The sequence below is a fragment of the Aplidium turbinatum genome, chromosome 13 (assembly GCF_918807975.1).
Source record: "Aplidium turbinatum chromosome 13, kaAplTurb1.1, whole genome shotgun sequence".
In the NCBI taxonomy this organism is placed as follows: domain Eukaryota; kingdom Metazoa; phylum Chordata; class Ascidiacea; order Aplousobranchia; family Polyclinidae; genus Aplidium; species Aplidium turbinatum.
Genome location: NC_137484.1, coordinates 8,692,109 through 8,719,646, shown reverse-complemented (window position 1 = coordinate 8,719,646; position 27,538 = coordinate 8,692,109). Strand labels below are relative to the sequence as shown.

The window sequence follows — 27,538 nt, the reverse complement described above, 5'->3', positions numbered from 1 at the left end:
GAAAACGCAGTTAAGTTGACTTCATTACCCAAGACAAACGAATGAGCGAAAACGGAAAGAAACTAAAAAAATGTAGGCCTACACTATGGCTAACTAGAGGTGGCTTACTCTAGGTAGGTAAAAATACCTACACAATAAACATAAATCTGAAATTTTTGCTTTGCAGTATGGCTGGGGTCTTGTTTTCGTCTCTACCATTTCACATGATTTTGTCACTGAGTTTAGCAAATCTAAGAAACTGACACAAAATAGTGCCGACAAGAAACAGAAGGAATAACTTTTACAATTAGTACTAGGTCGTTGGTTCATTGCATAATAAAAACTTTTTCTATTTCAGTTACTGATTGGCCGCTGTAGGTAGTGAGTAGGTGATGGCATAAACCCAGGAGGCTTTCAGCAATATGAAAAGTAACCGCCACACTGACTCCAATGCTTCTGTCACAAACACATAATACGATGAACATTGAACAGTAAGTAAATTATAAACAAATAGTAAGCTCAGAAATCGCAACACATCCAAAACCAAAAGTTGTTGCGTACAACAAAGCAATAACAGCACATTTGTCGACATAGCACTATAAAGTATGGAAATGCACTGTACGTCGCCACGATGACAAATAAAAAAACCTACAGTCAGAATCGTTTTTATTGATCTCACAGATGGAAATACTAACTTGTCAGTGCAAATAGCAAACATAATAGGTTTGAATACAATCAGCTAGAACAAGATTCAAAGAGTAGCCTAGATTTGGTATCCCAATGAGAAAATCACCACTTTTAGATTGATTTGCTGGGTGGGACTGTACGATGAAAGCACATTTTTTTTGGTTTTCTTTTTATATATGTCGATGTTTTAACATAAAATGCCGCAAAACTTCACGTAGCTTACCAAAACTAAACAGAGATTCATAATGTGTACCCAGCCAGAGGGTTTTCAGTAAACATCATTGCATTTTTCCGCTGACCGCACGCGATACGTATGGCTTGATACAACTCAAGCGTGAAAAAAACAACAAATGAACAGACCAGCAGTGGGTCAAATGTTAAATTGCGACGTTTTCAGATTGAACTCAAACAAAATGCCAAATTTACATCGTTTAAATACAATATCCAAAAACTTTGAACTGCGACAATATTAATTTACCTTTTCGAGAAAACTGATGTGGTCTAGTTGCAATACAAATTGCGTATATGAACATTGAACAACCAAGCTTTTAAACATTATTTGATATTCGTTCGACATCGCAAAATTTATCCAGAAGTACAAGTATTGGAGATGCTGACACATCGCGAGTCAGCACATTTCGTAGTCGCAAAAATAACATATAAAAGGGATGTAGCATTAATGCTTCAACAAACAACAAAAACCTCTAAATCTCTAGAAAACGAGACGGCAGCGTAACATCAACGTAAACCGACGTCTTCATGCTTTTAAAGCACATTTCATTTTACATCAGAACTGAAAGATACAACCGAGAACTTTCACTATATAAAAGTGTAAAGTACGAAATACGATTATTTACTAATTTAGTAAACAGATGAAAAGTGTGCATTTCTACACTTTAAGAACCACTCCTCCACAATGTGACATGACGAGCGCAAACAACCAATATAAGCGAAACCTAAAATTGGAAACAGGGCCTACACAGTGGTTCTAAAGACTAAGCACATACAAGCACGTGGAGCTGCCAAGATTATGACAAAGCTTCAAAGGGGGCTTTTTCAGTCAAAAATCATTTTATACAAGTAAGTAGTCTGTTGCACTATATTTTCAATATTGATTTAAAGAAAAACTTCAAGAAATAGTGATGTTTGACTTTGTTTTAAAAATCTATTTCTGAGCTTGTGACCATTTTAAATAGCTGCTATTCTAGTTGTGCATATTCCACATAACAATATTTGAACACAGTTGGATTTTTACATTTGTAAGACGGTAGACAAAGAATGCTTAATGTTACATCAATGGGGAACCAAACATATCCAATGAATACGAAGCTATCGCTTCTAAAAAGTTGAGTAAAGAGTACGCTTGAAACGCCCAAGTTTTATATCGCGTCGACAACCTGCACTGAGTGGGAACGTAGCTGGGAAAAGGCAATTTTATTTTCTCAAAATCAAGCCAATGCAGGTTCACAACGTTTCTGATAATGGAACGATACTGTCCATTGTACTTCGCCCATTCGTTCATGATGGTATCTATCTACTTTTCATGACGTTATTACTGTCAAAAGCTGGAATAACAAAACAGGAACCAAGGAAATACATGTAGGAACAGAAAACCAAATAATATTATCAGCAATTAGTTCATACCACGACAATAAATTGCACGTTGAAAATCATACAGTTTTAAATGCTGAGAAAGTACCACTTGCACTTAGTTCGATGACGTAGAACAGTCATGTGCAGCCTTTTCTTTGCAAGCTATATTACTCGCTTCCTTAACGGGGTTTACCTTTACGCCTGCCGCGGGTTGCACATGACTGAAGTAGAATAAAGCAGAGAACGCCCAAGTGGTGTCTCATTGAGATTGTATCGCCATCGTCAAAACATAAAAAACTATAACATGTCATTGCACCTTTGTCTTGCTTTTTGTAGTTCAATATACACCAAAAGAAGCCGATTCAGTGGCAAGAAAGTGGACTTATCGTAAGCACAAGAGGTTTCATTAATGTCTAGCAATATCTTAAAACCGGGAAAAAAATGGCTTCCGGTTGTGGAACCGCTGAGTGAAATGGTCGGTCATGGAACGAAGCCTGCCGCCTAACGACAGTTCGTCGGACTTTTCAATGACCACAGGAGGCATATTGACAAGAAATTCTGGCGTCATGTCCGTGTTCATGGCTTGACACAAATTTAAGATCTGCCCTCGCATCACTGACATTTGTTTCTCAAACAAACTGCGGTCGAAGCCTTTGTCTTGCTGTTGGAAGAAAAAAAAATTGAACATATGTATATTGCATTGTTAAATAGAAGAAAATTAGGTATCGGCAGAGAAAATGTAGCGCAAATCACACAAAATATAGACAAAGATTATACAATATATTTATTATATACATTATACTGTATAAACCACTTTTCACACTAGAAACTTATACTAAGCAACTCTAACTGCCATAAAGCGTGAGTAGTTCAGCTCCCAGTGAAATTTGAAAGCTGACACTTCATGGCCGGTCACTGAAGGTCACCACGAAATGAAGGTGCTGATTGACTGACAGTACAGATTGACTCGGTTTAAAAAGCGTCGGAGATACAATCATGCTTGAAACAGTCATGACAGATATACCGCAAGTTACATTGATGTACTCCGAGTTTTTACCATGCATACATTTACTGCGACTAAGAAAAGCACACATAACCCAGAATCAAACTATCATGCGCTGTTCAAAGTTCAATATTCTGATCGCTTGTACTCACCGAGAACAATTCATACAGTTGCACGGTGAGAGATTCGACAAAGTTCATATCTGAAAGCTTGTCAAGTACCAAGTCTTTAATTCTCTGAGAAAACGGGTAGCGCGCCTCTGAAAGCCAGCTCCACTGGTAAGGATCTGAAGATTTTGGAGCTTGTAATAATTTTTAAAGAAAACATGAAATGCAGTTGAAAAAGGGCATAAAATTTCCCTTCTTGCTGTGCAAAATATGAGTTTCACTGTAAAATAAAATATGAAAACTGTGGAAAGACAGATCAGTGCATGGAGCGAAACGTGCATGGAACAAAATGTCAATTCAATGCGAAGAAGGCTTGTGTGCATTGGACTTCGAATCATATGAATCACAGAAACAGGTCGCATGGTGGCCACTTCAAATCTAAATGCACAGCACGATTCAACATCGTTTCTAAATGCGATTGATGTTATTGTATTATGACTAGGGCGATTTTTTGTAACCTAAAAAATTCAAAAAAAGTGACTTTAATTTTGCGAAAAAGTAACCAAAAAGTAACTTCAACAAAAAACAAGAAAGCGAAAGAAAAAGTAGCAATTCAACATAAAAATCATTGAAATTAGCTTCCATTTGTGCTCAAATTATGATATTTGTAGTTGCACATTCAAATTACACATATGTGATGTTTTACATTCTCTGGCAGAAAATTTCTGTCAATTAAACACTTTAGATGTTGCAGGAAAAACAAGTGGGTAAATATAGTTAACACAATTTGTTTCATCGAAAAAATTACTTTACGAATTTTCGGAAATACACGCGATACGAACAAGCATGGGCTCGTGCAAACCTAAAATCCGTGCCACAGTGAAAATATATTAAAAGTCTTGGCATTAGGCCTACATAGAATGTAAATTCATCTCTACAGTAGCAATGAAAGATAAATAAATAAAGGAATTACGCAAAATAAGTATGCGAAATAAAGTGACCTAACAAATGAAAAGTAACCTAAAAACACAAAAAGTGACTTCTGGTAACTTTATAACTTCTTAAATATTGACCACACATCCACACAACCATGAAATTTTGGTTCTACATTTCTTTTGTTAATTGGTACAACTAAAAAAAAGTAACTTTAGTAACAAAAAATCGCCCTAATTATGACTTTGGATTTTGAAAAATCTTTCAATCTTAATTAAGCAAACTAAAGGAATTTGGCCGCCGAGTGCATTTAAAAATACTTTCTTTGTGGCATGTATCTTGTTGACGCGTGGAGTAATCATGATCATGTTGTAAGCATGCAAAACGTAGATACAGTATATATAAGAGACTAACATGCTCTCCATGAGTCTGGATGCTTGAAAGGAAAGGCAAGCCCATTATCAATGGCAGCTATCGTCACTGTCGGGTCTTTCACTACCGACCAATCGGTGTCGGGATCATCGTCGTCGATATCGGGATTCTCGTACTTAATCAACCAGTTGTCGTTTCCACGATCTATATGCACAATGATCACAATACATGGCAGGTGGAAATGAAAAGAACTTCGAAAAATTATAACCGTAAATTGATATTTAGTTGTTGAATATGACAAAAAAAAACCTGGAAATACTAACACCACTGTTACTCCTCATTACACACAAGTGACACATTACTCAAAAAAAGGTCAGGATATTTTTGGCTCCCACAAATTAGAAAAGGGAGCTTTTTAGTCCAGTCTATAATGTACAGTTTAGAAAAAAACATGTTGCATTGAACTTTTGAACGCTCCTAACATCAAAAAGCCGAAGCATGAACTGCTCCAAATGACATCTAGCTTACCAGTGTTGCGAATGATGTAGTCCAAGACAACCAGCTTTTCGAATTGAAATCGATATTCTTTGTCTGTTCTTTCCGGTAAAGGTTCAGTTTCAAATTTTGCCAGCCAGAATTCGGCATCCTTGTATCCGTCCACAAACGTCTGCATGGACCCAACCTGTTTGGGTAAAGTCACGCAAGTTAGCCCCTTACCCGTCATACGACAGCCGGCATATCTCATTCTGCTTGTATGAAAAGGTCGTACGCGATACGGCAATTTACAAACGGGTGCTACACGGGAAGCAGACAGCATATGTGAACCATCATTTTATGCACACCAAGTGTCACATGTCAACCGGAAGCGTTTGTATGCTGTGTACTGTATACTATAAACACATCAACTTAGTTTCGTCTTGTGAGCTCGCTTGTTTAGTTTAACATGTTAGTCATCGCACTAAATTTCTTTCGTGCCAATGGACGTATTTTAACAGACATATGCTGCCAGGGAAAATCGTTTTATATAATTGGGCCTGTTAAAATATTTCGCCAGCCTATGGATAAATTTTATCTGTTGAGTGTCTTTGATAAAGAAAAAATTGCTCGGTCAAATTACGAATGAGTGGTCAATGTAGCATAAAAATAGTGAAAACGGTAAGCACTGCGTAGCTTGGTGTCTCACACTTTTGCCCTGTTTAATGTTTAACCGACTGCAGTCGGGTAAATATTAAAATAAGGTACATTTGTTCCAGAACGATAAAACTGCAGAACGTTAACAAAGTGAAAAAAGCAATAATAGAAATAGGTTTGACTGAAATCGCACATTGACAAAACAAAGTACAGTGATCAATAAAATATTTTTTTACGTTATTGATAATACGTATTTACCTTAGGGGGAAGCCCCATGCGGTTGAACCGCTTTCCCATAGCTGGAAAGTGTTCAGAAGTGTACTTTTTAGTTTTCACCTTGGCTCGATCTATGGCATTGTAGTTGAAAGTCTTACTGGCCAAACGCACAACCTAAAGAAAAAGTGTGATGATAATCGACACAATGCTGAAATTATACAAAATATAACTTTAATGTTACACTGGCGATTGTACCATACGATAATGTATTCGATGCGCCTCTACACGGTTACACTGACTGCCTAATTCGGAAAATGGTGAATGCTGTTTCGAACCGAAACTATTTTTTCATCATTGGAGTATGAGTTTTGGTTCACATTACAAGTGGCAACTAATAAAACGTCTTAAAACAATTTTTAGGAATTTTTGAGATAAAAAAACTACAGCAAAGGGGCTGGCATAACTTTGATTTCGAAAATTTACACGTTAATGCTATCATTATTAAAAAGCGTGCATATAGCGTACCTTGGTTTTTGGAACAACGTTCAAGCCGAGCTTTGAATCAATCAACGATGCTCCAGCTTCTGAAAGGTAGCCTTGGTTTGGTACAAGACAACCACGACCAAAGCAGCATGGGCAGATAGTCTTATGCATCCATTTCGTCCACTTCGGATTGAGGTGACCATACGGCTCTTCGTTTTTCGGTTTAAACACAGCGATATTTCTCTTAAAATGATAAACAATAGTGTAGTTTCATGTTGGTACATTCAGGTTTGAAAAGGTAGCACATACCAAAGGTTTAGAAAGGTTTTTTTAAGGTCAGGTGGGGTGAAACGTGTCTTTCTCTGCTTTTACGTCAATTGACCATAGCCCTTTGGCTATTTTTCATTTTCACAAAATCGATGTTTATTCACATTTCGTATCCTGCGCACGTCACATTTAGACGATATTGATTTAGACGGGGACAAAGAATAAGACGTGGACTTCCACTGCTTCTGATAATAAGCAAGCCATGAATTATAAATGAAGGTTCATGTTGATCGACGTAATAAACACAAAAATAAACCTTATGTCGATCAAATCGCTTTTATTCAACCGTTCAACCGCTCTGCTAAGGTTTGCTTGCAACGAGTGTTTTATAGAATGCTTTTATATGTGTGTTCATTGGAAATTGTAGTATGATCGAATATTGTAAACGGCCGTCTTTGGACCGTTGACAGCACAAGTATGGCGTAGCTGTTTAAATTTATAATCTAAATCAGGGGTGTGCAACGTGCGGCCCGCGAAGATGTGCCAATTTTGAATTGTATCTTTGGAAAGCTCACATACAGACAGGAAGTCTTTTCCACTTTCCAACTTTGAGAAACTATGGAATCCATCCTGAAAAGAAAACTGAATTTGCAGACCAACTTGAAAAATTGTGTGAATTTTTGGCTCGTTTTAAGAACTTCAAATCTCATGAACATTTGTTTGGTATTCTCTTTGCCATTCAACACAGACGTTGACAAAGCACCAGCTGATATCCAACTTGACCTGATTGATCCTTAAGAGTAAACGAATTCGAAAGCAAAGTATTTAGAAATGAATCTTGGCGATTTTTACCGAAAACATCTAAACCAAGATGACTTTCCACATGTGAAAAAATTCATGGCTTCAAAAAATTTTTTTCTAAAATGGGCGTCATGAAATCTCCCTATCGAGCGGTTCTGACAGACGAACACTTGGAAAATGGACTTCGAATTGAGAGCACTTCCATTAAAGTAAATTTGGAAAAAGTCGTCGGGAAAAGAAGCCAGCTGCAAATTTCTCACTGAATTTGTTTAAAGTTGGTGTGACAATAAATTTGAAGAGCAGTTTTCTTCGGAATTTTTGCGTCTTAACTTATCATTTCTGCAAGGAGATAACTCCAATAATGCCAAAAGAATAACATGAATAACAAAAAACTACTTTTTTGTGCCTGCTAGAAAGCATATGTTAAATAAACCTGCGGCCCGTGGTTTCACCCAGTTATTAATATCTGGCCCTCCTGTAATAAAGGTTGCACACCCCTGACCTAAATGATTAGTAACAATGCAAATGCAAGTCCTAAAACTAGCAGTTTTGACATTGTATTGACGTCAAAAACAAACATTCACGCATTTGTCATGCCGTTCTTTTGAAATAGCCACAGTTTGAAAATTACTCTTCGTGCATATGGCAAAAACTATGTATAGTCGCTTCAGCCATAATATCATTATGACGCAGTCCGCTCACTTCCCGCCCTACAAGGCTCAAAATAACAAAAAGTACAGCAAATTATGAAGAAAACGGCTCAAAAACTGCACAACCAAATTAAAAGCAGCGCTTAGCCTACTTGCTTAGGGTCTTTGACAAAATAACTGCCGCTTGACCCTTGGGATATCCGCGCTGGATAGATCTCTTGATCGATTGCAGATTCTGCAAGACGCACAAGATTTTGAAACGCCAAGTCATCGGGAAACTCATTGATATAATCAGATTCGAGACGGCTGAAATGAAGAGTATATTTTGTTTTCAGTTTTTATCATCATGCAAATCAAAAAAAAATTTGGCGACTAACTAAAATTGTCAAGAATAACAGAGAGCAACAGGCGCCGACAATCCATGAAAGCTTCATATATGCACTAGGGTGCGGCTGATGCCCCGTAAAATTTAAAACTTGATTGTAGCAACCCTAACTTTTTTTTGGAAGTGAGGCTTGGTCTACAAAGCTTAAATATGAAGTTTCAGCAAAATTGAATAAGGTCTAGGGGGTCCAGATTGAAATTAAACTTTTATAGGATTATCGATTTTCCCAAATTTCAATTTTGACATTAAATTGAGTGATTTATGTTCAAAAAAAACATTGAGTGATTTTTGTATGTTCATGTGATACCAGTAAATTTTTGTAAATTATGGCAAATTATAGTTTTTATGCTATGAACAGCAGCTTAGGTTTCACTTAGAATTAGTGTGTCAAGTTAGGGGTAATTTTGCATACTTCGTGCAATGGAATTTCTTAATTTTTTGCAGAATTATGGCAAACGTTCTAAGTTTAGACAAAATCTGTGAAGCATACTTTGCAAAAAATTTCAAGAATGGTGTCTTTGGATTGCAAATTCTTTGAATGAATACCCTGTTCAGAACAAACCATAACTGACACTAGAAAATCAGTGTTTTACACTTTTATTGCCGTTTACCACAGCGCTGTGTAGGCTTTAACCATAATAAATTTAATATATATAAGCACTTCTTTGTTGCTTTTGAGTTAAACTTTAGATATTACGAAGTAACATTCTAAAATTTGTGTTTCAGTAAGCTACTCTATGATACATAATTGCATATCATTTCACCACAGGTTTTCACCTTAAAAAGAATTACTTTACCCACATGGTGCCTACACGCAGCCTAAAGTAAGGGGCGACCTATATCTTCTTGAAGTTGTATACAAGCACCAGTTTTAATGCCCTGTATTACAGCTTGTTGTGTCAAAAACAAGAGATGTAACAAAATCTTTGCAATTCCAATCTTCAAGCAACTGCATAGTAACTTTGGACACAATTGCTCCAGATGTTTCTGTTGAATGGGTTGGAATTATTGGAACACCCAACAATTTAATGCCACCGATGCCAGATATCAAAACTTGAAGCCTTTCATCTTGCTTCTACTTGCTGGTTAAAGTCTCCAGAAGCTTTCCATCCCAATGTACAGCACCAACAGCAGGTGGTGAATATGCGGAGAGAATTTTTTATGAGATATGTTGCGCTGTTTCAACTCTGTATCTGTGTGACTGAGATGGATGGAGATTCAGCTTCAAAGCATCTCCAGAACAGGCTTGAACCATAGAATGGAGAGTAAGAGATAAGGCAGTTGGTGTAATGCTGTTTCTGATAGCTGCAGAGACTAATCCTGGAGATTTTACTATGTCATGAGGAATGAACATGGCTGTTCCTGTTTTTGATTTTCTTTCATGGGAGTGTTTTTCCTGTATCTCACAAATCATTGAATATGTGCATGGCTCGTTGTCCACGTCATCCTCAGCTTCTAAATCAATAGCATTATTTATGTCATTAACTCAGGTCTCCTCCTTTGCTACTCGTCTATCTTGTTGTTGTGGCCTGGTACTGATTTTTTTAACTTTTGCTTCTAGCACTTTATCTTTTCCAGCCATACTTGCTTCCCGGTTGCCTTGTATACTGATAAGGAATAGCATGTCTTTTTCATTGCTATTTTTTTCATTACATTCTTCTTCTTCAATTGCCTTGCCTGAACCAGGCATCGACGGCCTCAGATGAATAATTAGACCAAATGTTCCTATTATATGTTGCATGGATGATTGTTTCTGTCTTGTCGTTAAATTGTTCCAGATGTGTTTGTCTTTGTCTGCCAGGTGCCCGCTTTCCAAAAATTTTACCAGTTAAAGAGAGATGCTCCAGTTTTTACTTTCTTACTACATGGCCGAGAAATTTATATTGTCTGGTTTTCATACTTTTTAATTTCATTACATTGCGTGGCCAGAAAGGAAAGGTTTTGCTAATCTTTTTCTGAAATTCCTGTATATATATATATTTTTTAGTGGTTTGCCTTTGTCTCTTAATCTTCATTTGAAATTCTTGCTTGTAAAAAGAAGTTATTTTTCTGACATTTTTTGCTTTGCAACTGTAGAAATGTTAGCTCACAAGTAAAACGTAAAAACTTGCTCAACTGTACTGTAAATTACCTGCCTTCCTGATAAAATTGTTTGAATTAATTTGAAAATCACTTGCTTGTAGGTTGGTAACTTGCTACATTTGATACCTTGATCTGCTTTTGTGGTAATCGTTGCGAGTAGAACATACCGAGGGTCATGTTGTGCATAAGAAGACATAGCCTAGCAAACTTTTTTCGATTAAATAGCCTACCAACTGAATACAAACTACACGTATTGATTCTGGACTGCATTCTGCAATTGATAAATACGATTCTATGCATATTTCACCACATAACTAAATGTCTAAGGTAATTCACCATTCCTAAGTTGTCACAATTAAAATGGTTAGGAGCCTTGTCTTAATATAGAAGTGCTCTGTAACGACTCCTTACATTTAACCTTATTCTGAACCTGAAAACAATACCTTAGAAATGATCTGCACTTACTAGACTGAAACTGGAGGTGCTTGACTGAGCTAAACAGTGGTAAGTCATTTTGAAGGTATTATGACATCACATAGGCATGTTTTCACTTTTAGCGATTCTCAAGGTAAAGCTGACAATAGAGACTAGGAAGATTTCAGTCACTCACATTTAATAAAAGTTGTGTATTGTACTGGCTAATACACAGACTATGTTGTTCTACTGCTTAATACTTGCATTCTCCAGCAATTACATATCAAGCATATTTTGCAATAGGTTGTCACATTACTTCTCAAAATAGTGTTTGGCTGTCTGCTTGCAAAACCTTACTTGTTAAAAAGTAGTATGGAACATAATAATAGCCTACTGTGTGAAACATTGCAACTGTGGAGCCAAGATGACCTTAAATACAGAATTTACCATGATAAATGAAGGACTATGTAGCACTGAAAACTACACGGTTATGGCAATTAAGTACCAAATTTCTCAATTTTTAATTCAAATCTGGACCCCCTAAACATTTATAGATTGGTCTTAAACTTCATAAATATTGTTTTTGTACCAAGTGTCACCTATAAAAAAAAGTTAGGGTGTTTTGCTTCAGGTCGGGGCATCAGCCGCAGCCTAATATGCACCGTAATAACAAACAAAATAACAAAACGACAACGGAAACAGTATATGCCTTTATCAGCAGAAAATTCCAATGCATCTGAAGATGAATAAAAATATCTGTTTTCGTACATTTGATTCTTTTTATGACGAGGAAATAGAGGTTTGCCGAAAACGTTTCAATGCAGTGGGTTAGTTTTTTGGTATTGTTTGAATATCATTCGATACCATTAATTTGTTGTGTACTGTCTGTTTGTGGCGTTTCAAAGTTATTTCTCTTCCAAAGTTGCATATCTAACTGAACAATAGAGAAGCCAATTTTATAGCTCCGAATTCACAAATGAAAACCCAAATTGTTTTCGGTTTTAAATAGCCCGTCACATGGCCACCTGGAGATGCAGCCAGATTTGTCACATTTTGATAACCGTTACTGCTAGTACCTGACTGAAATGTCTGAAGAGTTTCTTACGGTTTTATGACTTGTAATGACATAAAAAGCTTTTTGTTGCCTGGGGGAAGCAGTAGAAAGCGATCAAAAGTAAGTTGAAAAACGCTTAATCAGACTGTTAAAAAGCGAATAAGAGTCTGACTGAAATTTTTGGAACAAGAGACCTTATCAATGTGAACTCCAATACACGTCAGTGACGTCACACATACGCACAATGTCTTACTTTCTTGAAAGCAACGGTTGGTTTTCTCCAAGAGGTGAAACTGGAGGAGTTTTTGGACTTAGAGTTAGAGGGTTCACAACATCAGCCTTGGCTGCTGAAGAGCAGTCGAGAGAGTAATCGATTCTCTTGTTCTGAAAGCACAAAACATTTTAAAGACTAAAATATGCTACGTTAAATACCAAAAACAAAGATATCATATTTTACATGCATACACTTATACATCGCTGTATAATAATGTATACCAGGGCTACTCAACTAATGTTAGCAAAGGTCCATTTTGGCAAGTTGAATATTTTTGCGGTGAGGTGAATATTTCACATGCAACCACGAAAATTAAACAACCAGTACGAGCACCGAAACACTTTTCAGGTAGTATGTAACACGACTTGGATTTTTGTCTGACACAAACAAAGAAATAAAAAAGGAAAAAAATGCATTGTGTTTCTTTGTACCCACAGCTCCTTGGATAATCACCAAATATTGCTTTTCCCTAATGGAAATCTGTTTAAAGAGGCCCTAAAATGTGGCAATGAAGTTATTCTTCCAGAAGCCCGAGGTCCACCTTCAACACCCAGGTCCCAGAAGGACCGGATTCGGACCGCGGTCCGCCAGTTGAGTAGCCCTGATGTATACTATAGGGATATGTGTCGATTTTTAGCTCTCATTTAAAAAAAACATAGCTTTAAAAAAAAAACAATTGTTTTTTTGCGCAAACCATCTATCTAAAATTTAAAGGCGGAAACAAAATTTCCATATTTGCTTCTCTGAAATATCTGTTCTGAAACAATAATCATCACATAGCTAAGATTACCTGTAGGCTATCAGTCGACTAAATTGGAAGTTCACCAATTAGATTTTAAAGAACATTTGCTCATCATAATATACGCAATGAAAGAAATACACAAACTAATAAAAAAAATAAGAGAAACAACAAAGAAGGTTGATTGTTAACATGGTCACCACTGGGACAGCACTTGCCATTTTCCCAGGGTTCATCATCTGAACAGTCCTCATCCTTGATAGCACTTGAAGTTGGGTACCATACTTCATTGGTACTACATGCTGAGCATGCGGCCACACTTCTGACTTACAAAACCAAGTCAAGACTACAGCAAACTAATTTATAATATTTTATTCAGAAGCTATAATTTTACATTTTTCTTTGCATTTCTTTATTATGTTTAATGAAAACCGTTGTTACTTGAAAAATAAAAAATAAAACGATTGGAAATAGTATAAAAAAACAGAGACTAAAAAAACGTTTTTATCACCCCTAATAATGTATATCGTGCGGCAAATCCTACTTAACATCAAAATTTTCCAAGTTTTTATTAAAAAAGTAACCGAAATACCGAAGAATTCTTCTGGTCTTGTGGTCTCTGATTCATCAAAACAGTTCCAACAGATTTTTGGCTTCTTTCAAATGGATCGGCTTCAACAATCAAATTCATATTATCTCCTGTTGCCTGCTCCATCGATTTTTTAAGCTTTGATTTATTTTCGAAATTTAAATTGTCTGGGAAATTCTCAGAGCTTTCCAATATATTAATTGTGTTTCCAGAAGTGCTTTGATTGGTGGAAAAGAATAGATCATCATCTTTTTCCATTTCATTATTCGATTTCTAAACAAACAAAAACATGACACGTACAATCGTACATGGATCGTTTGGTGGCGGTACCTACTTATTAGGAAGTAATATTACCTACTTATTTCGAAGTGCTTACTTTGACTAAATAATTTTCATCTTTAGAGTAAGAAGCGTAAAAGTTATTACTGGTATTAGAATTTTGGCTAGCGTTGCGCACTTTAAGAAGGCAAACAACTGGTCTCTTGTGTTTTTCTCAACAAGAGAATGATAGAAATAAAATTTAGTTGGTGACAAACATAGATACACCATCATCTAACACCTAGTATTATTATAACATGGCCACATTTGCCATCACAAAAGTGTCTATATCATACACATAATACACCTATTCACTAGGTGACACGCATCGCATTTCAAGAAAAACTACAATTAGGCGAAAAGAAAATGTTTTGTTGTGTGCAAAACATTTAAATTGTTTGATTACTACGTCAGCCTCCTATATAAGTACATATATACCACTGCACCAGGATTAAAAAAAACAAATTACCTTGTTAGCTGCATTATATTCCGACGACACAGCATCTAATCCACTTACTATATCAGGCATATTCTACAACAAACAGTTTTAATTATAACAACAAACACAATTTCAAGCATTGAATTCATTATGGCTACATAACAGCAAAACAACTATGAATTCCAAACGCACACGATTAATACAATAAAAAAATAAGAGCCCAAAATGTACAAACCGTACTAAACTCATGTTTAGCAAACAAACGTTTCGAATACTATGCTATAAATGTCTGATGCAAATAAATAATAAAATAATGCTAAATGTATTTATTTATAATGTATATACATTATAGCACTGAAGATGAAGACAGCATATAGTTTTCGAAATGTTTGTTTGCTGAACACGAGTTTAGCATACGATTAGATTGAGAAATGTATATACATCTTTAAATTCAAAGAAAACTTAGATGTTTTTTTTTCACATAAGTCACCACTCACCTGAATGGTTATACGCATTTTAAAAAGCATACAATTGGCATTTTTAAATGAATCTACAAGAGCCACACAAACGATCATTTTTCTAAAATCCCAGTTTATTAAATGGAATTTTAAGAAAGTTCAAAGTCATTGAAATTAACTGTTGGGTATAATTTTATGGTCCTCCGACCACTTAGCATGCGGCAACTCAGCACATGAGATTTAGGTGCACACGTCGGACTGGCTTGGCCATCGCTTGCCAAACTGAATTTACTGACTTGTGACATGCCAAGGTTTGCCTTGCTCCGTCGTTACTTACTCAGTTTCATCATTTACTAACTTCAGCCACTTGCTGAAATGTTGCTAGTTCAGTAGGCCTAGTCGCTTACTCAGTTTACAACTGCTGATTTGTAAAAAACTCTAATTTTATATAGTTGCTGCTCATTGGCGCTTATATTGATGTTTTTGTGATGACACCAACTCTGGCTAGATACTGTTTATTAAGCTTTTCTAATTGATACAAATCTGCGCAAGATAAAGTATATGGACGACTGGACGTTTATAGTTTTATGTATTTTCTGTGATGTTTTTTAGACTAGAGGAACACTGTGTTGAATGTCACATTTGTTAAATTTAACTAGGGATGGTATGACACCTCAGAATATTGATTAGTGATAAAGCTAAGAACTATCAGCCATTACCATATTACAGCTTGAATTTTAGAGGCGATTCAATTATGTTATAAAGATTGCAATTATGCAAAAAATCGTAGTATTGCTCACAAAAATTTAAAATCAAATAAAGAAATACAATTTTGGTAGAAAGGTGTTTTTAAACGGACGGCATTTAACAGAATAACATGAAAATAAACTAAAAAATTACAAAAAAAGTTATGTTAATGCTGTCTGGTTGCTAGGTTTTATTTGTCTATGGTTACCGGTAAATAAAGAAATAACAAGAAAATATAATATGGTTCTCAGTAAACCAGTTGACATTTACCAAAGTTTTTTATAGTATTATATAATGTATATACAGTTGTACACTGTGGTATGACACATAAAAAAATAAAAGTTAAAGCTTTTGGTAATTTTAGTAGCAAGTTGCTAGCAACCACAACCTTTCACTTACTGGCCCATGACTACCAGATGAATCTCCAAGCAAATCCATATTGTTGCTGTATCCGGAACAGATTTCAATGTTTGGACGAGAAAATCTATCTGGAAGCAAACATTAGCCACAATAAATACAGGAAAATTATAATGCTTTTGCATTGAACGTTTTATATTCATGTCAACAAGAATATTATATATACATTGAAGAAAAACCTATCTCATGAAACTCATTGAATCATGCAGTACCGGTACCTCAAACGATTTTAAGCACCAAACATTGTATATATTTGAGTCATTCCATTATAAGAACCAATGGTCAACAGTCAACACCCTCAGTCCTCACTTCTAAGGTTTTTTTGGATATTTTGAAGAGACAAACAAATATATAATTATTTAAGAATACATTTTAAATTATTTCTCTATCTTATTTGGTCTTCGAGTAATCACGTATTGAAAATTGGCATTTTTGCCACTAGTGGCACTATTGCACATCTTGATGTTTTACAAAATTGGCCTCAAATCTCCATTTCTAACTCAAATTTTCTGAACAAAATGTCTAATTGTATGTTTTTGGGCCAAGGATTTCAAAAATGAGGTCAAAACCACTAAAAATCCTGTTTTCTGTGTAAGTGGTCTTGAACATAACTTGGGGCACCCAACATTAAATGCCTCCAATTTGCTCATGATTTAACATTTTTTGTCTGGCAACATGCAATAGGCTTATAAATGCCTGATTTCACCGGGACTGAAATATCTTTGAAGGATGTTTTTTTACATAATAAAGAAATCCACTTTTAAGATTGCCCAGGCTATTAACCAGATTTTTTTGAGTTCAACAAAGCATCATTCATAAGCAAAATATTGCAATAACACTTTTTTTTAACTAAAAAAAGATATGAGAGCTTATGAATTAGTTACTTAATCAATTGAAAAAGTCTGATACAGTGTAAATACAAACCATTGCTTAAAAAAGGTCAGACAAGGGGACAAAAGTAGAGAAGCAGCACTTTTATTAAGACTGAGCCATCACAAATTTGTGATCTAGTTCTGAACTTTTGAAGCAGCAAATTCTGGAAACTTGTTGAGTAAATCACACATGAATCAAATAATGATGGAACTAAAACAAAAGTTGTTAGAAAGCAATTCCTATACTAAAAAATTCAATTGTTCACACTGAAGCCTCAATCTGGGACTATACAAAAACAGTCAATTATATATTTTGAAAGAAAAACAAGATTAAAACAGCAATTAAACTGAAAAAAGATAAAGAAATTTTTAGTGTCCCCCAAAAAATACCAGACAAGGAGTAGATGAAGAAACGTTACAGAAAGCTCCTGCTTTGTATGAGAATGATGAGTATTCAAGAGAAATGCTAGGACCCAAAGATTATGTCAGCATAAGATTTAAAGTGCACCACCAAAAACAATTTCTGCTACGCAATTGAAAAGAAATGTATGCTACACTTCAATACAAGTTTCCTCAACACAACATTGGGTTTTCTAAGTTTTGCACATTGCGGCCTAAATGGTGTGTAGGACTTGGGTCTTCTGGTGGTTATAACGACAATGTATATATATAATAAATATATTATATAATATATGTGTTTGTGCCAGCTAGTGTGTAATGTACAAAGCAAACTGTGTATGGTGCTTTGTTGTCTAAATTGCCCAGGTTTTTCACATCTTCTTTTGTTGATGCAAGAATTAATTTTGACAAAATTGATTAAGAAATCACTTTTCAGCTGTGAAAATTAGCTGACAGAACGACATTTGTGCACATTTAATCAATCAAGTTTATTTTGATATAACTCCACAATTGTAGAAAATATAACATATTAATTTTGTTCATGTGGAAGATACACTATGGAGGCCCTGAAAAAACATGCTGTTATGTCAAGGTACCCTCACAACTCACATGGGTTATTTTATTGTGTACAAGAGATATATAATTGAAATGGTAACTGCAAAAAAAAACTAGTTATCAGCAACAGTAAAGCAATAATGATCGAAAACAGCACTTCATTGAATCAGTTAACAGTTGCTCCTGTCAGTTCAGAATGCAAACAATGTCACAAGTTAGCTCAACACATGCCTTAAGTTATCGCTGTGGATATGCCAGATTATGTATGTACACAAAATTGATGAACTCATAACTCCTTCATTTATTGCAAAATGCCAACCCAAAATCTTTTTCCTCTTAAACTAAAGAAAGCCTCCATTCGTGCCCAACCAGCAGTGCAATTAGAGCTAACTTGGCAAAAAATATGCCATCGCTGTGCAAGATGCAATTCAAATTGGCATTGGACTAAACTGAAATGTACCATTCACCCAAACCAATTCATCGGGAAATTTTAGATGTCTTCATTTTGTTTCATCTCAGATAACTTAAACCATGATACAATAGGCCTATGATACTGGATTTATTCATGACAAACAGAGTGTTGTTATTTCTCGCCTCAAACCTCTTAATTCCAGTTAGACCCAAATCCGTTACTTTTCAGGTGGCTGTGCTGGCCAACACAAAAATGTTCATAATCAGACTTCTCACCAACAAGATTTTGAATTCAGCGCAACGTGGAACTTCTTTGCTACTAGCCATGGGAATTGAAGCAGGTAGAACCGCAAGACGAAAATTTGCAATCAAAAATTTAACCAAAATACGAGATAACCAAATTACAACAGCAAATGAAGTATTTAATTTTTGTAATTAATCAAATTCTTCTCTTTGTGCCCTTTTTTGTGGATAATTGAATTGGAAAAAACTCAATAAAATCTACAAAAACGATATGATTGACACATAATACCTGGGATAAAGGGAACATGCAGTTTTCACGTTTTTTACCCTAATCAAGTCGCTTTCAAAAGAATGGCTGAAGATCAGAAAATAAGTTGAGAACATCACTCCTTTCAAACATTAAAGTTGCTTACCCTAGGGATGGGCAACCTTTTTACATGCGCGGGCCAAATGAAGTACCGTAGCGATAATGCAGAGGTGGGCCGCAATGATGCTTATTCAATAACATAAGACTAGGCAAACTACACTCAGTACAGCAGGCCTAAAACCTTAATCTCCAAATTAAAAACGTTGTTTTGATTGGTATAAAATTGTAATGCTAGCATTGTGACTATCTCTAAGAAATTTTATCCACTAACATTTTTCTCCATCTCAATTTATTTTTCTCAGCCCATTATTTCCAGTTTATTGCCCGTCTTCTCCATCTCAATTTATTTTTCTCAGCCGCAGGACTCTGTGTTCTAGAAAATCTCATCAAATCAAGTTCAACCGGAGATAGATTGAAAAATCAACAATCAACACCCTATATACTATAATATAATAAGAAATCCTACTCGTTATTATACTTTACCTAGTAATTGTAATCACCAGATAAAATATAGGGTGCTCTTGCACAAGACGCCCTGTTGGTCAACCGGAAAAAATGATGACGTCACACATATTGGAATAGACTATTATGAAAGAGGAAGAGCGGGGTGGAAATGCACTGAAACACACCGGAAAGAAATTGTCTTCCATTTATTGATTTGTTGTTCAATTTCAACAAATTTGCTATCGTAGGAAAGCACAAGCATAGATCTAACCAACTAAGTTAATACCAAGTCCCAAAATACTACTAGCTCCATCTAGTGGTCACCTAAACTTGACCATCAAAACTTCAACCAAAACTTCACCAAAACTTCATTTTAAATCATAAACAATCTAAATCAAATCCAATTATAAGAACATGTTACTGTGTATTGAAGTACTAACTTTCATTTTTATATCTTATTTAATATGCGAGCAATCGTTGTTCGAAGACAGCCCCCCAACGAAGCTTTTGCCCAATGCATTTCAATGACGAATCGATCGTCTTTCAGTTCACGCCCTATGTGATCACGATAATTAATTGTCTCCCATTTATTCATTTCTTGCTCAATTTCAACAGATTTGCTATCGTTGAAAAGCAGAAGCATATATCTAACCAACTAAGTTAATACCAAGTCCCAAAATACTTCTAGCTTCATCTAGTGGCCACCTAAACTTGACCAAATTCAAACCATTATCAAAAGTTTATTTGCAATGATAAAAATATTTTAACGACAACCAATTAAAAGAACATATTACTGTTTATTGAAGGGCTAACTTTCATTTTTATATCTTATTCAATATGCGAGCAATCGTTGTTCGAAGACAGCCCCCCAACGAAGCTTTTGCCCAATGCATTTCAATGGCGAATCGATCGTCTTTCAGTTCACGCCCTGCGTGTTCACGATAATTAATTGTCTCCCATTTATTCATTTCTTGCTCAATTGCAACAGATTTGCTATCGTTGAAAAGCACAGGCATAGATCTAACCAACTAAGTTAATATCAAGTCCCAAAATACTACTAGCTCCATCTAGTGGCCACCTAAACTTGACCAAATTCAAACCATCACCAAAACTTCATTTTAAATGATAAACAATCTAAATCAAATCCAATTAAAAGAACATGTCACTGTTTATTGAAGGGCTAACCTTCATTTTTATATCTTATTTAATATAGGAGCAATCGTTGTTCGAAGACAGCCCCCCAACGAAGCTTTTTCCCAATGCATTTCAATGGCGAATCGATCGTCTTTCAGTTCACGCCCTGCGTGTTCACGATAATTAATTGTCTCCCATTTGTTCATTTCTTGCTCAATTTCAACAGATTTGCTATCGTTGAAAAGCACAAGCATATATCTAACTAACTAAGTTAATATCAAGTCCCAAAATACTACTAGCTCCATCTAGTGGCCACCTAAACTTGACCAAATTCAAACCATTATCAAAAGTTTATTTGCAATGATAAAAACATTTAACGACAACCAATTAAAAGAACATATTACTGTTTATTGAAGTGTTAACTTTCATTATTATATCTTATTTAATATGCGAGCAATCGTTGTTCGAAGACAGCCCCCCAACGAAGCTTTTGCCCAATGCATTTCAATGGCGAATCGATCGTCTTTCAGTTCACGCCCTGCGTGTTCACGATAATTAATTGTCTCCCATTTATTCATTTCTTGCTCAATTTCAACAGATTTGCTATCGTTGAAAAGCACAAGCATATATCTAACTAACTAAGTTAATATCAAGTCCCAAAATACTACTAGCTCCATCTAGTGGCCACCTAAACTTGACCAAATTCAAACCATTATCAAAAGTTTATTTGCAATGATAAAAACATTTAACGACAACCAATTAAAAGAACATATTACTGTTTATTGAAGTGTTAACTTTCATTTTTATATCTTATTTAATATGCGAGCAATCGTTGTTCGAAGACAGCCCCCCAACGAAGCTTTTGCCCAATGCATTTCAATGGCGAATCGATCGTCTTTCAGTTCACGCCCTGCTTGTTCACGATAATTAATTGTCTCCCATTTATTCATTTCTTGCTCAATTTCAACAGATTTGCTATCGTTGAAAAGCACAAGCATATATCTAACTAACTAAGTTAATATCAAGTCCCAAAATACTACTAGCTCCATCTAGTGGCCACCTAAACTTGACCAAATTCAAACCATTATCAAAAGTTTATTTGCAATGATAAAAACATTTAACGACAACCAATTAAAAGAACATATTACTGTTTATTGAAGTGTTAACTTTCATTTTTATATCTTATTTAATTCTTATTTAATATGCGAGCAATCGTTGTTCGAAGACAGCCCCCCAACGAAGCTTTTTCCCAATGCATTTCAATGGCGAATCGATCGTCTTTCAGTTCACGCCTTGCGTGTTCACGATAATTAATTGTCTCCCATTTATTCATTTCTTGCTCAATTTCAACAGATTTGCTACCGTTGAAAAGCACAAGCATAGATCTAACCAACTAAGTTAATACCAAGTCCCAAAATACTACTAACTCTATCTGGTGGCCACCTAAACTTGACCAAATTCAAACCATTATCAGAAATTTATTTGCAATGATAAAAACATTAAACGACAACCATTTAAAAGAATATGTTACTGTTTATTGAAGGGCTAACCTTCATTTTTATATCTTATTTAATATATGAGCAATCGTTGTTCGAAGACAGCCTCCCAACGAAGCTTTTGCACAATGCATTTCAATGACGAATCGATCGTCTTTTTGGATTCGCATTGCGTGTTCACGATAATTAATTGTCTCCCATTTATATTGAAAAAATGCTAAAGTCATAGAAAGGATTAGGATCAGGCACACAAATAGCCTAATTGATGGTGTAATGGCTTGTCCGAATCCAGTAATGTAACAAACACTGATAAATAGGAAAGCGATGTGTGCTCTAGAGCGGTGTAGAACTTTGATCTTTTGTGAGGTCGTGGACTTTCATAAAAATGAAAGTTAACACTTCAATAAACAGTAATATGTTCTTTTAATTGGTTGTCGTTAAATGTTTTTATCATTGCAAATAAACTTTTGATAATGGTTTGAATTTGGTCAAGTTTAGGTAGCCACTAGATGGAGCTAGTAGTATTTTGGGACTTGATATTAACTTAGTTGGTTAGATCTATACTTGTGCTTTTCAACGATAGCAAATCTGTTGAAATTGAGCAAGAAATGAATAAATGGGAGACAATTAATTATCGTGAACACGCAGGGCGTGAACTGAAAGACGATCGATTCGCCATTGAAATGCATTGGGCAAAAGCTTCGTTGGGGGGCTGTCTTCGAACAACGATTGCGCGCATATTCAATAAGATATAAAAATGAAAGTTAGCACTTCAATAAACAGTAACATGTTCTTTTAATTGGATTTGATTTAGATTGTTTATCATTTAATATGATGTTTTCGTTATGGTTTGAATTTGGTCAAGTTTAGGTGGCCACCAGATGGAGCTAGTAACATAGTGGGACTTGGTATTAACTTTTTTGGTTAGATCTATGCTTGTGCTTTTCAACGGTAGCAAATCTGTTGAAATTGAGCAAGAAATGAATAAATGGGAGACAATTAATTATCGTGAACACGCAGGGCGTGAACTGAAAGACGATCGATTCGCCATTGAAATGCATTGGGCAAAAGCTTCGTTGGGGGGCTGTCTTCGAACAACGATTGCTCGCATATTAAATAAGATATAAAAATGAAAGTTAACACTTCAATAAACAGTAATATGTTCTTTTAATTGGTTGTCGTTAAATGTTTTTATCATTGCAAATAAACTTTTGATAATGGTTTGAATTTGGTCAAGTTTAGGTAGCCACTAGATGGAGCTAGTAGTATTTTGGGACTTGATATTAACTTAGTTAGTTAGATATATGCTTGTGCTTTTCAACGATAGAAAATCTGTTGAAATTGAGCAAGAAATGAACAAATGGGAGACAATTAATTATCGTGAACACGCAGGGCGTGAACTGAAAGACGATCGATTCGCCATTGAAATGCATTGGGCAAAAGCTTCGTTGGGGGGCTGTCTTCGAACAACGATTGCTCGCATATTAAATAAGATATATAAATGAAAGTTAACACTTCAATAAACAGTAATATGTTCTTTTAATTGGTTGTCGTTAAATGTTTTTATCATTGCAAATAAACTTTTGATAATGGTTTGAATTTGGTCAAGTTTAGGTAGCCACTAGATGGAGCTAGTAGTATTTTGGGACTTGATATTAACTTAGTTAGTTAGATATATGCTTGTGCTTTTCAACGATAGCAAATCTGTTGAAATTGAGCAAGAAATGAACAAATGGGAGACAATTAATTATCGTGAACACGCAGGGTGTGAACTGAAAGACGATCGATTCGCCATTGAAATGCATTGGGCAAAAGCTTCATTGGGGGGCTGTCTTCGAACAACGATTGCTCGCATATTAAATAAGATATATAAATGAAAGTTAACACTTCAATAAACAGTAATATGTTCTTTTAATTGGTTGTCGTTAAATGTTTTTATCATTGCAAATAAACTTTTGATAATGGTTTGAATTTGGTCAAGTTTAGGTGGCCACTAGATGGAGCTAGTAGTATTTTGGGACTTGATATTAACTTAGTTAGTTAGATATATGCTTGTGCTTTTCAACGATAGCAAATCTGTTGAAATTGAGCAAGAAATGAACAAATGGGAGACAATTAATTATCGTGAACACGCAGGGCGTGAACTGAAAGACGATCGATTCGCCATTGAAATGCATTGGGCAAAAGCTTCGTTGGGGGGCTGTCTTCGAACAACGATTGCTCGCATATTAAATAAGATATATAAATGAAAGTTAACACTTCAATAAACAGTAATATGTTCTTTTAATTGGTTGTCGTTAAATGTTTTTATCATTGCAAATAAACTTTTGATAATGGTTTGAATTTGGTCAAGTTTAGGTGACCACTAGATGGAGCTAGTAGTATTTTGGGACTTGATATTAACTTAGTTAGTTAGATATATGCTTGTGCTTTCCTACGATAGCAAATTTGTTGAAATTGAACAACAAATCAATAAATGGGAGACAATTTCTTTCCGGTGTGTTTCAGTGCATTTCCACCCCGCTCTTCCTCTTTCATAATAGTCTTTTCCAATATGTGTGACGTCATCATTTTTTCCGGTTGACCAACAGGGCGTCTTGTGCAAGAGCACCAAATATAGTAGGCCTAGTATTAAGAGCGAGAAAAGTGGCAATTAAAAGCATTTTTTATAAGTTTTAAACAACATTTTAGATTCATTGAATTGTTACCATGAAAAAGTAATAGATTTATAGCTGTTGTTTTCTTAATGTTGACTTTAACTTTTTCAGTTTTTTTGCAGTGCTTAGCTCAATGTTCATGTGAGCTTGGTACAATTTACAGGCATTTTCAAACATTATCATTTATCTTGTTCTTCACAGCAAATATTATCATCGAAGCTAATCATAATCATCAAAGATCAAATACAGTGTATGCATATACGAGATAATAGGAGCAATCTTAAAAGTGAAGCTCCTCATTATGTAAAAACATCCTTCAAAAATATTTCAGTCCCAGTGAGATCAGGCATTTATAAGCCTATTGCAAGTTGGCACACAAAAAATGTTAAATCATGAGCAAATTGAGGGCATTTAAAGTTGGGTGCCCCAGGTTGAATTCAAGACACTTTCACAGAAAACTAAGCATTTTTTGGTGTTTTTGACCTCATTTTTGGAAATCCTTGACCCTAAAACATGCAATTAGACATTTTGTTCAGAAAATTTGAGTTAAAAATGTAGATTTGAGGCCAATTTTGTAAAACAACAAAATACACAATGGCGCCACTAGTCGCAAAAATTCAAATTTTCAAAGTGCGATAACTTGAAAACCAAATGAGATAGGGAGAAAAAATTTAAAACGTCCTTAATCACTTCTTTAAGTATCTTCAAAATATCAACAATAAAAAATTGATGTAAGGGTTTTCAATTTTCTTGAAATCGATTAAATTATAATGGAATGACCCACTTTGCATGTTGGTGGTTGATTAGGCTAGGCTCTTAAAAAAAAGGCAGCTGTTCCTATAGCCTACTTAATTTAGTGAAAATTATAAAGTGAATGCTACAATTTAACCCAAAGAATATTCTCACAAGCTTACCACAATTTGATGGAGCTGATTCTGAGTCAAGATTTATCAAATTTAACTCAACCTGAGATCTTGCCATCCACTAATCTGCCAACACTGACCAGGACAAAAAATCTCACAACTACAACCGAATGCAACCCATTTCGTCCCCTGAACAATTCGTACCCTGAAACAGGGGCGCTGGAGCAATTTTTGACTGGGGGGGGGGGGGGGGGGGGCAGGATTATGAAAAAGGGCTCTTTTGCTGTTAAAAGACCATTTTTTTTTAATTTTAAGATAAGATAATGCTCCTCTATCAGTAGCAGTGGGCTATACTGGGATGATTTTTCAAAAACAACAGATCTAGAGTATAAAAGGTGCCTATGGACATACCTAGAAACGTGTAAAAATTTTTTTTGATTTCGTGCAAATTCCGGATGGAGCCCGGACTTTATGTGAAAAATACAAGATGACCGCCATACAAATTGACAAATCTGCAATAAATTTGACCACCCTCATTCTGGCAGAATAATTTTTCCGCTTTCCGCCTAAAAAAGTTATCCGTGAATAAGTGCGAGGTATAAAATGAGACCAGACATACATTCGAAAAATCTTAAATAAAACTATAATCCGCAACACATGCCACTTAAATTTTACATGCATCGGATTCAGTATTAAATTACCTTTCCAGGGATGTGCACCAATAGGTCGGCATTTGGCACCAATAGGTCGGCATTTGGAAGGAACTTCCAGCAGAACGCTTCAAAGATGGAGCATATAGCCTATTTACGATAAACATTAAAATAATACGATTTTTGTATAATAGACACTACTCCAAACATCTTCGAATAAAACTATAATCCGCAACACGTGCCACTTAAATTTTACATGCATCGGATTCAGTATTAAATTACCTTTCCAGGGATGTGCACGTGCACCAATAGGTCGGCATTTGGAAGGAACTCCCAGCAGAACGCTTCAAAGATGCAGGAGGATATATTTGCGATTAACATTAAAATAATACGATTTTTGCATAATAGACACCACTCCAAACATCTTCGAATAAAACTATAATTCGCAACACGTGCCACTGAAATTTTACATGCATCGGATTCAGTATTAAATTACCTTTCCAGGGATGTGCACCAATAGGTCGGCATTTGGAAGGAACTCCCAGCAGAACGCTTCAAAGATGGAGCATATATTTACGATAAACATTAAAATAATACGATTTTTGTATAATAGACACTACTCCAAACATCTTCGAATAAACTATAATCCGCAACACGTGCCACTGAAATTTTACATGCATCGGATTCAGTATTAAATTACCTTTCCAGGGATGTGCATCAATAGGTCGGCATTTGGAAGGAACTCCCAGCTGAATGCTTCAAAATGGAGCATATATTTACGATAAACAATAAAATAATACGATTTTTGTATAATAGACACTACTCCAAACATCTTCAAATAAAACTATAATCCGCAACACGTGCCACTTAAATTTTACATGCATCGGATTCAGTATTAAATTATCTTTCTAGGGATGTGCACCAATAGGTCGGCATTTGGAAGGAACTCCCAGCAGAACGCTTCAAAGATGCAGGAGGATATATTTACGATAAACATTAAAATAATACGATTTTTGTATAATAGACACTACTACAAACATCTTCAAATAAAACTATAATCCGCAACACGTGCCACTTAAATTTTACATGCATCGGATTCAGTATTAAATTATCTTTCCAGGGATGTGCACCAATAGGTCGGCATTTGGAAGAAACTCCCAGCAGAACGCTTCAAAGATGCAGGAGGATATATTTACGATAAAAATTAAAATAATACGATTTTTGTATAATAGACACTACTCCAAACATCTTCGAATAAAACTATAATCCGCAACACGTGCCACTTAAATTTTACATGCATCGGATTCAG

The 27,538-nt window shown here is 35.4% G+C and overlaps 2 protein-coding genes across 4 annotated transcripts in view; both read right to left on the bottom strand.

The window, feature by feature from the left end:
* The window catches only part of LOC145782134 (uncharacterized), a 71,320-nt gene that overhangs the window by 35,366 nt on the left and 8,416 nt on the right, over positions 1–27,538 (bottom strand). The gene's annotated exons all lie outside the window — the stretch shown is intronic.
* Positions 460–25,743, bottom strand: LOC145782330 (phosphatidylinositol 4-kinase type 2-alpha-like). The gene is made up of 12 exons (XM_082594120.1): positions 25,631–25,743; positions 16,121–16,209; positions 14,547–14,609; positions 13,763–14,032; positions 12,411–12,541; positions 8,375–8,528; positions 6,547–6,747; positions 6,064–6,195; positions 5,203–5,356; positions 4,717–4,878; positions 3,415–3,548; positions 460–2,920 (listed from the first exon to the last, which is right to left on the bottom strand). The coding sequence occupies exons 1-12, from the start codon at positions 25,695–25,697 to the stop codon at positions 2,684–2,686; spliced, it is 1,794 nt and encodes a 597-aa protein (XP_082450246.1). The 5' UTR covers positions 25,698–25,743; the 3' UTR covers positions 460–2,683.

What these genes read in the sequence shown, in the direction of transcription:
- LOC145782330 (XM_082594120.1), bottom strand. Translation starts at nt 25,697, where the DNA reads ATGGCAAGATCTCAGGTTGAGTTAAATTTGATAAATCTTGACTCAGAA. An exon ending in CAACCGTTGCTTTCAAGAAA is followed by an intron (nt 8,529 to 12,410) that starts GTAAGACATTGT and finishes TCTTCATTTCAG; the next exon opens with CCGTCTCGAATCTGATTATA. An exon ending in TTGTCAAAGACCCTAAGCAA is followed by an intron (nt 6,748 to 8,374) that starts GTAGGCTAAGCG and finishes TATCATTTTAAG; the next exon opens with AGAAATATCGCTGTGTTTAA.